This window comes from Mercenaria mercenaria, chromosome 6 (genome assembly GCF_021730395.1).
Source record: "Mercenaria mercenaria strain notata chromosome 6, MADL_Memer_1, whole genome shotgun sequence".
Lineage (NCBI taxonomy): Eukaryota > Metazoa > Mollusca > Bivalvia > Venerida > Veneridae > Mercenaria > Mercenaria mercenaria.
Window position 1 is genome coordinate 28,865,979 of NC_069366.1, and position 16,739 is coordinate 28,882,717.

The 16,739-nt window shown below is 34.0% G+C and overlaps 2 protein-coding genes across 4 annotated transcripts in view; one reads left to right on the forward strand and one right to left on the reverse strand.

Annotated features, from left to right (window-relative positions):
* LOC123549315 (adenylate cyclase type 2-like) overlaps positions 1 to 16,739 on the reverse strand; it is a 200,322-nt gene that overhangs the window by 146,788 nt on the left and 36,795 nt on the right. Inside the window, exon 1 of one of the 3 annotated variants that reach the window (XM_053545484.1) lies at positions 14,048 to 14,260. The exons of the other annotated variants lie outside the window; for them this stretch is intronic. The gene's annotated coding sequence lies outside the window, so the exon portion shown is untranslated. Of the gene's footprint in view, positions 1 to 14,047; positions 14,261 to 16,739 lie in introns of those variants that run through there. 3 annotated transcript variants of the gene reach the window in all.
* On the forward strand, positions 6,409 to 11,242 carry LOC123557259 (uncharacterized). Its single transcript, XM_053546732.1, has 4 exons — positions 6,409 to 6,693; positions 7,233 to 7,355; positions 7,598 to 7,704; positions 8,036 to 11,242. The coding sequence occupies exon 4, from the start codon at positions 8,294 to 8,296 to the stop codon at positions 11,240 to 11,242; it is 2,949 nt and encodes a 982-aa protein (XP_053402707.1). The 5' UTR covers positions 6,409 to 6,693; positions 7,233 to 7,355; positions 7,598 to 7,704; positions 8,036 to 8,293.

Sequence of the window (16,739 nt, forward strand, 5' to 3'; positions counted from 1 at the left end):
TCAATGAATGAGTTTAAACTGAACTATTGTCTGTAAGTATTGACCTGGCAATCACGATTTTGGTACAAGTGGTTAAGTTAGCGAGGTTAAAGTATTGGTGAATTTCACGAATTGACAAAATTCGCTAAAATATTTTCTCCAGTTTAAATTATCAGCAAATCTGGCATAACAAATGTTTGGTACTCTCTTTCTATAACAGAATTAAAAGTTTCAGCTAGCTGAGAAGACGATGCAGCTAATCAAATATTATTACTATCCATTGTGCGAGTACTTGTATTTGGTTTTATTAACCACTTTAGCATCTTTATAATTCAAGAAATTACTGTATAATAAAATTTGGGACGAATAACATCAAAAGAAAAACTCGATTGAATAACTTTATTTCTCATTCATAATAACAATTCAGCTGATAGTTGAACAGTATTATAATGATTTTACTGTTGTTAAAAAAGTTATGGCAATATGTATTTTATGGAATTTAAGTACTATAATATGCATTTTTAACTTAACTTGGCAAAATCAATGCAGTTAATCACCTGTTACAATGGCAAATAAACAATGTGCAGTTATAATGTGCCAGACAAATTAGTATGTGATTCTTATGTCGTGTTACATTTACGCAACTTGGAAATTGGGAATTCACTAATATTTCCGTGCGCTAAATGTCAGGAATTCAAAATTCGCTAACTTTTTGACTAGTGAAGATATCCACTTTTACAGAATTTCGTAAACTAACTTTTAGTGTCCGAACCTAGATAACGATATAACTATTGAAAAACCAAGAATACACATTTCTTAATTAACATCATTATCAAATTCACAGATATAGCTGTGCGGAAAAAAGGTTAAGCTACCAATCTCGAGGTTGTCAGTTGGATTTCTCTGTCTGACCATATCATTTTTAATAGAACAGGAGCACTGCCTTGCAGGTGCGCTCGTCTGATTTTTTTGTATCTGTATAATAGAAATATTGTCCTGCCAATGATTTTCTAAGTCCAAAAAGGGCCATAATTCTTGCAAAAAGCAGGACGGAGTTATGTTTCTTGCTGTACAGAGTCAGCTTATGATGGTAAACAACTGTTGCAAGTTACAAAGCAATAGCTTTGATAGTTTAGGAGAAAAGTTTACCTAAACATAACCAATAAATCTGATATTTTCCAAAGGGGGCCATATTTCTTGCAAAAAGCAGGACAATGTTATGTTTCTTGCTGTACAGGATCAGCTTATGATGGTGAACAAGTGTTGCAAGTTTTAAAGCAATAGCTTTGATAGTTTAGGAGAAAAGGTGACCTAAACACAAAATTTAACCAAGAAATCTGATTGTCTAAGTCCAAAAGTGGCCATAATTCTTGCAAAAAGCAGGATGGAGTTATGTTTCTTGCTGTACATGTGATGGTGAACAAGTGCTGCAAGTTTCAAAGCAATAGCTTTGATAGTTTAGGAGAAAAGTTTACCTAAACATAAAACTTAACCAGGAAATCTAATATTTTCTAAGTCCAAAAGGGGCCATAATTCTTGCAAAAAGCAGGATGGAGTTATGTTTCTTGCTGTACAGGGTCAGCTACTGATGGTGAATAAGAGTTGCAGGTTTCAAAGCAATACCTTTGATCGTTCAGGAGAAAAGCTGACCTAAACATAAAACTTAACCAGGCAACGCTAACGCCAACGCCAAAGCCGATCAAGTGATGACAATAACTCATTTTTTTCTTTTTTCAAAAAATCAGATGAGCTAAAAATGATAATTATGTTTCATAAAGTAATATTAGAATAAAAGTAATATCGATGCAATTACATTACATTAAAGTAAAAGAAATAGTCTAAACTGAATTTGAACCCATGGTAACGTGTTTAGAAGTCAGACAGAATGAGGACTAAGCCACCATGCCAAATTTGGTTAACTAAATTGGTCATTCTATTAATAAAGATATTTTCAGCTAGGATATACAAAAATCACATAAAATAATAAAAAAAAAACCTAAAATATTGGCAAAGATTAATGAATGTCAAGTCAATACTTTAATACTGACAATACCACTCTACGTATATATGTAAGAGAAACATTTCATGAGCATATATCATTAACTACAAAACGTTCAAGAATTTCAGTGCATACAATTAATTTGAACATGCAGACTGCACACAGTATGCATGTAGCTATACTTGTTGACCCAAGGAAAATACAACTTCCATTCTGTACAACAAATTAATTAACATGGTTTTCTCGCTTTTAACACCCTGACAACATAGCCATGCAAGGACATCCTAGCTAGTACATTTTCTACATGCATTCAACATAGAACAACAATTATTATCATCAGGACCTAGTAACCCTTAATTATCCAGTTTAAATCATCGGGTTTATTTTTAAAACTAGCAATACCGTCTGCTGAAAACAATATATTAAAATTTAATATACCAATTTATTTATTCAGCAGATACCGATTTATTTAGCAGACGGTATTTAGAAAATGACTGAATAGTAGAGTATGTAGACATCAAAACAAAATATTCTGAATCCTATGATGAAGTACGTCATTTAACATTTGAGCCGTGCCATGAGAAAACCAACATAGTGGCTTTGCGACCAGCATGGATCCAGACCAGCCTGCGCATCCGCGCAGTCTGGTCAGGCTCCATGCTCGTCGCTTTTAAAGCCTATTGGGATTGGAGAAACGGTTAGCGAACAGCATGGATCCTGACCAGACTGCACGGATGCGCAGGCTGGTCTGGATCCATGCTGGTCACAAAGCCACTATGTTGGTTTTCCCATGGTGCGGCTCATTTTATTTTATTACTGGTAATCATTTCAATTTACATAATTGTATTGCACTTGTTTTCAAACTATTTTAATTTACGAGGATTATTATTTATTCTTACTTTTTTATATTTTTATCAAATATTAATTTATTGCATTTCAGTTCAATTTTATAGCGAATTCTAAACTCTACACCGAGCTGACTTTCACTTGCATTATCTGTCTCTGTGTCAGCTTCAGAGTCTGCTATTAGCAAACAATAATTGGCTGCAGTATTATCTATACCTGTTGTTTTTTTCTCTTCAAAGATGCATCCCACTGACTGTATGCCAGAAAAAAGCGTAACAGTGTTAAAAAGACCACAAAAAAAATCTGAAAAGGATTTGAAATATGCACCAGCATGTCTTGTGCATGTTTTATTATTTTACTTGCATACCTTCATTTTAGCAATCGAAGATGTACTAAGCATACATTACTTGGACATAACTCACAATGTCGTGATTATTTGGAAGCACTTTTAGTACTAACTGGCCTTACAGTATGTTCTATAGATCCTTTCCATAAATTTCTATAAATCATGAGGAAAGTCAAGGTTTCACTCACTGGCCTTACAGTTTGTTTGTTCTATAGATCCTTTCCATAAATTTCTATAAATCATGAGGAAAGTCAAGGTTTCACTCACTGGCCTTACAGTATGTTCTATAGATCCTTTCCATAAATTTCTATAAATCATGAGGAAAGTCAAGGTTTCACTCACTGGCCTTACAGTATGTTCCATAAATTTCTATAAATCATGAGGAAAGTCAAGGTTTCACTCACTGGCCTTACAGTATGTTCTATAGATCCTTTCCATAAATTTCTATAAATCATGAGGAAAGTCAAGGTTTCACTTTCAAACCAGGTACTAACACATACAGTAGACTTTACATATTCATATGGAACTCAGTATCTCGAATTCCAAGAGATCAAGCCTTTTATTCAGAGATACAGTAAACCTCGCTTATAAGGAACAGCTTTGGACCTCTAAAAACTGTTCCTTATAACCGAGATTCCTTATATCTGTTAGCGAACTAGTTCCTTGTAACCGAGATTTGTATTACGAACACAATTTGTGTAGTGAATGCAATTTGACTGACATTTGAAAAGGGCTATGTGTTCACACTCTGGTGGGCCAACCATGAATCTTTATGAAAAAGTTGCGAACCTAGTAGTAGTACCGGTCCTTTCCTGGAGAGATGGTTAGGTAAACTGCCTGCATGTATATGACTGAAACAGTGTTGAAACATGGCGTTAAACCTAAACTAAGCCAAAATGTATGTGGGTAAGAATGGCCGTAATTTGTGTTTATTTTTTGTCAATTATTTCTATCTGCTTTTTTTTAGAGAGTGCTACGTTATAACTGTAAGACATGTTGCAGTTTCTCCCCTTACCTTACTCGAGAATAGGCATCAATACTAATATAAAATAAATGTTCAAATTTTTATTTTGCACACATTAATTGTCATGTACATGTACAAGGGACTCAAATCTACATAAGGAGAAACCGTCATTAATATAGCAAAATCAGACCAATACATACGGATTAAAGTGTAAATTATACCAATATAGTTTTCCTTTTGTCCATTTTATCACCTGCTATAATGTTTACAATTGAAAATTTGGTAAACTGGATTGTTTGCCATTGTTAGTCATACGTAATTAGCACATTTATTTAGGCTAGTATGAGACAATAATGACCAATATCAATATACCAAGGTTTGGTGACCGTTACTGATTTTCACTCACCAATGTGTCACAGGAAATACCCAATACATGTAGCCCTCGAACAAAATCTTGAGTAAATATAAGTCTACTATCGTCTAGTATTTGGTAAATGTTAATGATGATATAGTATATTTTCTTTTTATTGTATCCGCAAATTAACAAACTAAAGATCATAGTTCTAAATGAAATAATTTGTGTTTATTCATATGCATGAAAGCCCGTGTAAGTGCCGACGTTACTCCGACGTCACCAGCGATTCTCCTGATATTTTCAGTTTTCAAATATTTTTATTCTTTATGTCTGTTCGCTATAACCGAGGGGTTTTCCATTGAATTTCGTACTTTGGGACTGGAAAAAGTGTTCCTTATAACCGAGTGTTCCTTATAACCGAGTTCCCTATAACCGAGGATTTTTACATTGAATAAAGAAGGAATTAGATTGGGGAATTAAAAACTGTTCCTTATAACCGAGTGTTCCTTATATCCGAGTTCCTTATAAGTGAGGTTTACTGTAAACCAAAATTCAACTTAAAGTGATATACATTGTATTTTGTTTTCAAGGAAGTGACTTGAAAATTTCTATGAGATAGCAAAAATTTTGAGATAAGCAAGTTTGAGAACTGAGTTTCAACAGTATAAATTATTAATTTAAGGTATTGGACCCCTAATAGTAATGTTTAAAAAATGGCATTTGCTTGGTATATTCTTAAAGTTGATCATGTTTGACACTGTGTTGCAAATTTTAAACACTTTTTACTGTGCCGTTTTTTTTGTAAATTTTGTATAATTTATGGTATTTCCTCACGCTCAAAAAGAGACAAAATTCAACGTTTGCAGAGAATTCATTACAGCATTAATTTTGATAAAAGAAACATCAAACTATTGTTAAACAATTATAAAACACAAAATAAAACTGTAAAAATCATTTATTTCTAGAGTGCCTCAAGTAAACAGATTTAATGAGACAGAGTTCTAACTCCAACATTGAAAAATTAAAGTCGAATCCTGTGGGTCTGTTTTGAATTTTGCTCACTTCATTCAAAAATAACCTTGGGGCAATAGTAAAACCTACCTGCATTTCTTCCACAATATGTAATCTAAAGAATGAAGGCAAAATAGAGAACATTTACCGCACATAACTCAGTATTTTTAAAGATGTCTAACTCTACCCCTCCTGATTCAGAGGTAAATTCACATTGAACAGCAAAAAATCGCTTATAAAACGAAAATTTTCCACTTTTGTACAATACATTCATAAATAGTCTTGAAAGAAGTAAAGTCTTACTAGAAAAAAAGGAAAACATGGAAAAAAAATTTGGTCCTTGTGGGGTTTGAACCTACGCCCCCCCCCTCACCCCCCCCCTGAAAATTGCAGTCAAAGTAGGTTTATAGTAGGAATTGAATACTCTTCAAAAAGGAGATACCCTATTATGGGTCCAATACCTAATTAATATAATTCTAATGCAAACTGTATAAACACAAGAAGATCTACTGTTTATCATATTATATAAAGTCACTCATAATATAATATAAGCCTTGACTTGGCATATAGAAACAAAAATCATTTTATGAATTAATGGCAACTTGTGAGTGGCAACATACTATCTTCCTAGAGGTAAAATACGATAGTTTATAGTTTGTCCAAATAATGTGAAATGAGCAGGTCTTTTTCATCATAGGCAAATATCTTAAAAATAAGCATGCAGCAGACTTATAAATTTTATTTTACTTTATAACAGTTCTTTTGTTAGTTTTCAATTGTGAGAAATTTCATTAAAATCTAAATTGTAGAACAATTTCTGCTCACAAAAAATGTCATTAAAATTGTGACATTTCCACAGATTCCCATTATGAAAACTTGTATAAGTAGGCCGGTTATTCTGAATGTCAACGTTAAACTAATTCCAACAGAAACTTTCTTATGATAAATATGTTCTTTAATATGAAGTGAAACACTAAAAAAAAGTCCTCAAAAATCGGGCGACAGGGTTTTCAGATACAACGTCGGAAAGTTTATGTTTTGTTCGTTTTCTGACGATGTCCATTACCATACACCATATCGCTCGTTTTCCTACTTCCGGTTCTGACGTAAACAAAGCGTCTGCAAAGTTTACTGTGAAAGTGTTACATTATCCGTTTATTTAACCACCAAGACGAATATATTTCAAAGGATTGGTAAATATACGTTTATTTGCAACAATAAATACAACATTTACGCCACTATGACTTTTTAAAGAGGCGAAAATAAGCAAGGTCTTTTAATGTTTTATGTTTTCGCGATTTGTTTACTAGAGGCTAATACACTTTATTATGTCCAGTATTGGCCACATATGCTTTAGTACAGTAAACATACGTATTTATATCTATAATCGTAATGAAAAAAAACAGGTATTTATGAAAAAAATAATAGAAAAACACGTTGCCTAATAAGGAATATAACCAAAAAATAAATCTACGGAAGCGTTTTTGGGTCATAAATTTAAAAATGGAAAAACTCTGCAAATAGGCTATTGCGTTTATTTTTGACTGAAAGTAACGAATATATATTATTATTATTCGAAATAATATTTGTTTTTCGTTAAATTGATTAAGAAAAGATATTATGATTCATTGTAAAGTTTTAATTGTAGTGAATTGTAACATAGTAAACCCATTTATTTCTATTTAAAACGAAAAAAAGTAAATTTATTTTATTTATTTTTTGTTCATTTCAGGAAATATGGAATGCGTAGCACGATTAATTATATTTGAAACACTGTTAAAGAGAAGCTGATGAAACAGATGTACATTATCTTTGATTACTGCTGCTTACTGCTTTTTCTGGCGATGAGCATGAAGTAAGACCATAATGATTTTGAAATTTTATAAGTTATATCTGAACGGCATTCATGAAACTTAGTTTAGTTTTGAAAAAAAGAATAATGATTTCGTTTTTATTTCAAACCAGGTAACTATTGCAACGGAAGTCTGTTCACATCAATGCGATATGTACACTAGATGTCTCCATTTTTTTTGTCATTATAAAGTATTAACGAAGTACGCTGTGATATATTAAAGAACTCTCCATATTGTTTTCCAGCACTGAGCAGCAAGCCTGTGTTATTTGTAAAGTAAAAGATGAAGGTCCTACTGCCAAGCTTGGTACAAAGGGGTGCATGAGTTTAGTGACAGTTAGCAAGAAGAAAGGTACACAGTTTTTATATTTTTCTAATTATTCTGCGTTGAAAGATTTCAGTTCTCAGAGGACATGGAAGAACAATGAAGCCAGTTATGTCCTGTTTTATACATGAACAATTATTTGTTATTATCAACTTAATTTTTTTTTACCTTATATATGTAATTAAAAGCATGCATCGAATAATGCATAATTTGATTATGTCAATTTATAATTCATGCATAAGTAAAATATAATCCATACTTTGATCCTAGTGAACACTGGTAATATTAGACTGTAGATTATTGAAGTACTTGTCAAATCAGGTATGTACTAAATGATAAGTTTTCTTTGCAATTTCAGGTGATCTGCTATGTGTTTCTCCGGGCCAGATAGTACATCTTGAGTGTAGGAGGGTCTACTGTCACCCAAACCAGCTTAGAACATCAAAAGAAAAGTCTGATTTAAGCTCTAGTGTAAAGACACGGAAATCTGGTGAAACAGCATTTGATTTTGAAAGTAAATGTATCTTTTGTGGTACTGACGCAAAACAAAATGAAAATAAAAGAGGTTATGACGTTTTCCCAGTTAGAACTCTAGAATTTCAGCAAACAATAAAAAATGTGTGTAAACAGAGAAATGATGAATGGGGAAATGATGTACTTTGTAGGCTTGAATTTGTACACGACCTTCCAGCTGCTGAAGCTCGATATCATCAAGTTTGTAGCGTTAATTTTAGGACAGGTTATCAAATTCCTACGCCATATAAATCTCCTGTTAATTCTCCAAAAAAGAAAAAAAGGTAGACCAACTAAAAAAGAAATAGAAGACGCATTCTTTGATACCATGAAGTATTTTGAAAATCATGAACATGATCAGGTAACACTGTCAGATCTTGTGAAAATTATGTCAGAGCTGTGTGGGGATGATGAAGCATATGGTACAGCTTATATGAAAAAAAGAATGATTGAACATTTTGGGGATGCTATCATTATATCAGAACTGAATGGGAAACATGACGTTGTAACATTTAAAAGTACAGCTCATTCCATTTTACATTCTTTTTATAATAGAAATGGCAAACAAGATAGTGAATCAGAACAGAAAGCTATCATACTAACAGCAGCAAAACTTATTTTCAGTGATATAAAGTCTGGCGAGTATTCAAAAGAAATTTATCCAACAGCATCCGAAATTATGTCACTTGAATCTAACCTTAAGTATGTCCCTGAAAGTCTCCAAATATTCCTAAATAAGATAATTGATAACAAACAAGGAGAAAAGAAGATTGCATCTATAGGTCAAGCAATTGTGCAAGCTGCTTGCCCAAGGAGTGTTATCGCACCACTACAGATAGGTTTAGGTGTGCAAGTCCATCATCTAGTTGGCTCTAAAATGCTACTTGAATCTTTACATAGTCTTGGTTTCTGTTCCTCTTATCAAGAAGTTCTGAAATATGAATCTTGTGCTGCAGTTACACAGGGAACAACTATTCACACAACTAATAATGAATTTGTGCAATACATAGCCGACAATGTCGATCATAACATTTGTACATTGGATGGACTGAACACATTTCATGGGATGGGCATAATTGCAGCTGTTACTCCTAGACTTAAAACGAATCAAATTATCCCACGTGTGCATGTAGCAAATGAAGAGGTAACTGATATTGCAAAAATTGACATTCATTTCTACAAACAAAAGAGTAACAAAATGGAAGAGATGATATTTAAACATTTAATTGATTTAGCAGACATTGAAGAACCACTGAGAGAACTTGACTTCCTGATTAAAATTGCACGACCGTTGGGAGTACAGTCACCAGGTTGGTCCGGATTTATGCAGATGGTACATCATGGAAAGTATCCCGGAGAGTCATCCTTGGTGTTCATGCCTATGATTGATATGAGTGCAAGTGACCTGTCTTGTATCTTTTCAACGCTGCACTTTGTAGTTTCACAATCTAACCAATCGAATACAACCCCGGTTCTTACCTTCGATCAGCCTCTGTACTGGAAGGCACTCAATATTATAGAAAATGAACCAAGTGAAAGCAAGATTAAATCAGTCGTGGTACGGTTGGGTGGATTTCATACCGAGATGAGCTTTTTAGGGTGCATTGGCAGAATAATGGAAAATACTGGCCTGAAAGAACTTCTTGCGACTGCTTATGCTGAAAATACAGTTGGACATATGCTTGATGGCAAAGCTATAAACAGGGCAATCAGAGGACATTTTCTTGTAGATGACGCATTAAATGTTCTGCTGCTTGAAAAGATGCTGGCACAGAAAGATCAATCTTCGGATAGTAACAACAATTCTATCCAAACTAAAGACGACACAAATGATAACATTGAACCAGAAACTGGAAGTGACATTCTCAAAGAAGAAGACACAGAACAATGTGACATCCACGAAGTGGAACACACAGAACAAAATGACATTCGCAAGGTAGAAGAAAGGGGACAAAGTGACATTAACAAAGAAAAAAGCACAGAACACAGTGATATTCCTAAAGTAGAAGACATCCTTCATGATATATTGAATAAGAGACGAGCCCCGGAATCTCTGCAAAATAACAAAACAATACTTGAATTGATGGAAAGCTATGAACAAATGAAGTTGGACCTTTTGAAATATAAAACTGCTAGGCTTTGGCTGCAATATATGGAAATGATAGATATACTAAAATCATTTATCAAAGCAGAGCGAACTGGAAACTGGTGTCTACATCTGAAATCCATGCAGAAAATGCTGCCATTCTTTGCAGCAGCCGGTCACAACTTGTACCTGAAATCAGCTTATCTGTATCTGCAACAGATGATAAGTCTTCCTGATAGCAACCCACAACTTCATAACTCATTTTGCAATGGGTTTCATGTTGTACGTAGGAGCGATCGCTACTGGGGAGGTCTTTCAACGGATTTGGCGATAGAGCAGGTCTTAATGCGAAGTGTTAAGTCGGTCGGTGGTCTAACTAGAGGAAGAGGGATGACAGAAGCACAAAGAGCACATTGGTTACTTTCTGTCCCTGCAATGGCTGAGATTAATAATGCAATGCAGGAATTTACAGAGCATAGATTAATAACAAGTGAGCAGCATAAGGAAAGTACAGAATCAAGAATTAAAAGAGACGAACTGGACAGAAATACATTTATAGACTTTTTAAAAGAAAGAAATCCATTCGCAGAAGAAGTAGAGTTAAGAAACATTGAAACAGGAGTTATTGCAGATAAAAATGTAAATGCGGATACAGCAAAAGAAGTTGGTGAGGGTATTATAAAGGGGATGACAGATCAAAAAGTTATCGAGTATACATTTAAAAGGAAGAATGAAGCTGTAACGTTAGGAAAAAAGAACAGTGTGAAAGTTGACGGAGCGGAAATACATGTTGATTCACAACTTCTATTCCAACGTCTTATTGCTGTTGCTGACATAACATTAGATGAGAAGGAAGATATTTTCCAGTATGAACTTTGTGGCAACCCATCATCTCTGTTTGATTCTGCTGGACTTTTGCGCGAACCACAAAAAACCATTATTGGCCAAGGCTATATGGGACCATAGCAAATGTGGTACAGACATTATATCAGATGAAACTGTTCATTATGTCTTAGATGGTGGCTCGTTAATTCAAAGAATTCCTTGGTCATGTGGATCATCGTTTGATTCAATTTGTTCAAGATATACAGATTACGTCGAGAGGAGCTATGGTAAAGCACATGTAGTGTTTGATGGCTACTGCAACGGTCAGTCAACAAAAGACGTAACTCATGAGCGAAGAACAAGGGGGGTCGTTGGAACAGAAGTAAAATTTGATGGGAAAACACCATTTAAAACAAAAAAGGAGTCAGTTTTGTCAAACAAAGAAAACAAACAAAGATTTATCAATCTTCTAACAAAGCATATGCAAGACCGGGAAATTTGTGTTTTAAACGCTGGTGGTGATGCTGATGTTCTGATAGCTGAAACAGGAGTAAAATTAGCGAAGGATTTTCCAACTGTTGTTGTTGGTGAGGACACCGATCTACTCGTTTTACTTCTTTATCATGCAAACGAATCAGACAACAGCTTGTACTTCACATCCGACTCGAAGAATTGTATGAAAAAGAAGAGAATATGGGATATAAAAGAGACAAAATGTGCATTAGGTTCAGAAACGTGCAGATTATTACCATTTGTTCATGCTTTCAGCGGGTGTGATACAACATCACGAATATATGGCATTGGTAAAGGTGCGGTGTTTAAGAAGATAGCAACAGATGCTTATTTTAGACAACAGGCACATGTTTTTGTAAATAATAGTTCATCCCATGAACAGGTAGCGAAAGCCGGAGAAAATTCATTTAAGTGTTTGTACAATGGATTAATTGAAACACCACTGAACAGTTTAAGGTACAGAAAATTTATAACTAAAGCAGCTACAAGCACATGTGTAGTTCAGGTACAGACATTACCCCCGACAGAAGCAGCCGCGAAGTACCATAGCTATAGAGTGTACCATCAAGTTCAAACGTGGATTGGCAATACAATAAACCCTCTGGAATGGGGCTGGTGTTCAACCGGTGATAAACTTGTTCCATTTAAAACACATTTGTCCGCTGCACCAGAAAGGTTGCTTAACATCATTAAATGTAATTGTAAAATCAATTGTGATACAAAAAGATGTTCTTGCAGGAAACATGGACTTTCCTGTTCTGTAGGATGTGGAGGATGTAGAGGCATCTGTTGTTCAAACAGTATGAAGGTTGACAGTGAAGAATTCGAACATGTTGGTGTTGTTTAAGTACGCTTAACTGTTTGAAAATTATTAGCTGATACAGTTGTATTTACTTAAGTGAACGTTATTTGCCAACTGTTGTAATCAAAAGAAAACGAGAACTAAATGTAGATCTAGGAATATTTTAACTTTGAGATTGAATTGAAGGTGGATAATATTCCGACAATCACATACTCCTACGTGAGCCTGATATGACAGGCAGCATCACTATTTAAATGCATTGTAATTTATATATAATTCATAAAAGTTAATACATATGTACGTATTAATATATTTTTTTGACAATGGAATGTTCAGATAAGAAATTTTATACATATTTTATCTAATTATTCTATAATACAGGCTAAGCAGGTTAGATTGTTGGGCTGCTCTTGTGTTTTGTTCACAATGATACACTGTGCATAATACATTTAAAAGCTCATAGTAAAGAACAGTGAATATACTAAGGGGTTTCCTTTATGATTATAATAATGTTATTTGAACACCGGTTGCTATTGTAACATGATAAAGATGATGCGAAAATAACTATTTTTAACACTTCCCATTGTTAAGGAAATATCATATCATATGGCCCCTTTTGCTATGATGTGGTTCATCTTATAGTGATTTGTTATCTATTTAAGTACACATGCATACTTTTTGTTTAGTCTTTAATACAGCAACCTGAAACTGTTACTGATGTGCTAGTTTTACTGGGCAAATTATTTAGTGCTCTTTGAGTTGCAATGTAAATGCAAGTGGGTGGGGTATTTTGACCCCACTGGTATAAAATTTACTGGAGATAAATGTATTTCTTGTTGAAAAATATGTTATAGAAATATCAGAATAGCATAAGTATTATATAAAAATAATAAATCACACAAAAATGTTTGTTTTTCTTGTATGCTTATTATTTTGACAGTACAACTAAGAATTTATGAGAATCGTTCAAGGAATAAAGGATGCCATTAAACATGATGCATTTTCTGAGTTTCCGACAGGATTTTTTTTGAGGACTTTTTTTCTACAATACTACAATGTCTAAAGATTGTAAGGAAATGAAGAAAGTTTCTGTTGGAATTTGTTTAAGGTAGGGCCTATATTTTTGATAGAATGACTTGCCTAAAGGTCCAATTTTCTTAGTTCAATCTAGCGAAAAATTAAGCATACAAACTTATCTATTTTACTTGCTTATATTTTCTATGTATCTTCTGAAGTTTTGAAAAATCAAGGTAAAATCGAATTCAACATTATAGAAAAATTTTGATCCAAACATGCAAAACTACCTTAAACTGTGAATCAGTATATTTAGCCACTTTTGTCAGCCAAAAAAGAAATGTTTAATGTCCCCTCTGTCTTTACTCATCAACAGTACACAACCCTTTAATCTAATGTCATCTTTTCGCACATAATAAATTAAAAAAACAAAAGATAAAAGAAATTATAATGACAGTGTACGTCCTTCATTTGATGTTGTAAATAATACAAAGAAATGATAAAAAGAAAAAAAATGTAATTTGTTCATAATGGTAAAAAATTATATTTTACTTTATAAATGTGCATATTCATTTCATAAATAATCAAAATAATTATTAAGACAAAAAATCATTTACCTAATAACAGACAGAAATTAAGTCCAATATTTTCTCAGAGCAGTACTTCACAGAAATGTCCGCCAATACGCAAAATAATTGTGAACGGCCATGTGATTAAAATGTCCAATAATGTGTTGATTATTACACTGGAGACAAGCAGACGTATTTACAGAGTAACGACAACCCTCTGGACACGTATATTTTTCTTTCTTTTTTTGCTATTTTGCTGTATATATTAGTCATGGACCTAGAAAATAACCCATAGCATAACAAATATTTTGTTTGTCTCTTTTTTCCCCCTCAATGAAATATTACTGCATACCAAACTAGAGCTTATAATCACTAAGGGTGATTCATACCCCACCCTTCTGTTTTATAATGGTCATAAATAAGACTCATTGTATCATTTAAAATACAACTTTTGTATTTTTAATGTACTATCTGATAGATTGAGTTTCAGGTATATCCTTTCACTGGATCAAAATTTATGGCTGTTAAAAAGATGTGAACAACATATTTAACTGAGAGCTCTTTTCATTAAATATTCAAGATAAAAAATAATTATGCTTATCAATTTCTACTATATTTTTTTTTTCAATTATCAAAGTATTACAGTGTAATATCAAATATATTTTTCATTGGGAAAAAAACTCTACCAAAGAGGACCATAACCATCTGACCCTAAAAGGGGCTAAACACCCCAAACTGAACAAATTTATGTGATGCCACAGACCAAGTTTGATGAAGATCAACTAAGTGGTTCACGATAACTAGTCATTAAAAATTGTATCTTTACTTTTACTTTTCACTAGCAACCCCTAAAAGGGAACAACTTCCCCCCATTAGATCAAATTTGAGAGAGGACCTTATAATGGTCCTACAGACCAAGTCGGGTGAAAATCCATACAGCCATTCATTAGAAGAAGTGGTTTAAAGGTATTTCTAGTTTTAGCTCAAGTAGCCCCTAAAAGGGACCAGGTGTCCCCACTTGCAAATTTTGGTAAAGGGCCTTATAATAATGTTATGAAATTGAAAATACAGAAACATATATGAGCCGTGCCATGGAAAAACCAACATAGTGGGTTTGCGACCAGCATGGATCCAGACCAGCCTGCCCATCTGTGCAGTCTGGTCTGGATCCATGCTGTTCGCTAACAGTTTCTCTAATTGCAGTAGGCTTTAAAAGCGAACAGCATGGATCCTGACCAGACTGCGCGGATGCGCAGGCTGGTCTGGATCCATGCTGGTCGCAAACCCACTATGTTGGTTTTCTCATGGCATGGCTCATATTAAAACAATGTTGAATAAGAAGGGAAGAGTTCAAATACTTTCTAGATTCTAAAAGTTTTTGCAACATTTCATTTTTTTTTACATTTATAGCAGCTATAGACCGCAAAGTTTTGACACAAGCAGTTAGAGAGAAAAAAAAGCAATTTGGTGTCATAATACCCATTAAATTCTAGAAATATGATATAAGCCTACAATTCCCTTATATTTTTCCTGGTAAATACTGAGATTTTTTACCAGATTAATGTTGACAGCTAGTATGACAATTCCTTATCTCCTGATTATTCTACAATACTTGTTGCAAGAAAACTGGCTTTCTTCTAAACTGCTGTTCAATAATCAAAGAAATCTGAATATAAACAGGTTATGTGTTAGACGGGCTATAACTATACCAATAACAGAATTTGTTCTTTATTTCATATAAAATCCAGCTACTTCAGAACAATTTTGTTACAGTTTCTAGATTTTCACTCCGTCGTAGACCTACTTTACACAAGATATCCATACATCTGCTTCAAGAAAACGAAAAGAAAAAGGAGTGTTGAATAGTATGCAGTGAAATGCAAATCAACTGAAGTCAGGTATCCTCATATTGCCGAATTTCAGAAAGCGGTCCGCAGAATAAACACCCTACTTTCATTTTCAAGTAAACAACGAATATTAGCATGAAAAGTTTCCTTTTTTTATGTAAAATTCATTTCATGAGTGAAATAATGTCCATTTGGCACCCGATTTACGCACAAATGCGCGAAAAATGGAAAAATTAGGATCTATATTATTAGGGACTTCTTTTGACTACACCATGGAAGCACATTGTTGACCGAATTACGGCAATATAACCTAGAGAAGTGGTACAACCCAAACTGAAAAATGGATCAATCCATTTTAGAAATTTAAAGGTTAACAAGAGGTGCTTTTGAGAAAAGCGCATGTCTCCCACAAGTGCCTTATCATCTGGACTACAATGCTGTGTCGGTGTACAATGCTGTTCGGCTGAAGCGGATGGGAGTAACCATCTACAATGCTGCACCGGTGCTTGTTGGTAATTATGTGCAAGGGCCATAATTCCAAAGTGTCTTGGCGGATTTGGCTAGTCATTGAACTTGGCCAAGGTCGTATGGTCAAACACATTTTGTTCAAGTTTCGTGAAGATCAGATGAGAAATTTCGACTTAAGAGTGCGGACAAGCTTTGTGGCAGACACACACATACACAGACTGGAGTAAATCAATATGTCTCCCACACTCTGTGTGGTGGGAGACATAACTAGAAGATGCTTTTGTAGAAAAGCGCATGTCTCCCCCACTGCATAGTCGTATAGGCAAGAAATCAATAGGGGACATTAGCAAAAGTCAAAGAGACACTGATGGTTGCCTGCAAAAGGGATCATCTACTTGGCATGTCCAATCATCCCACTAAGTTTC

Excerpts from the sequence above, each read along its gene's own strand:
- LOC123557259 (XM_053546732.1), top strand. The coding sequence starts at position 8,294 with ATGTGTGTAAACAGAGAAATGATGAATGGGGAAATGATGTACTTTGTA.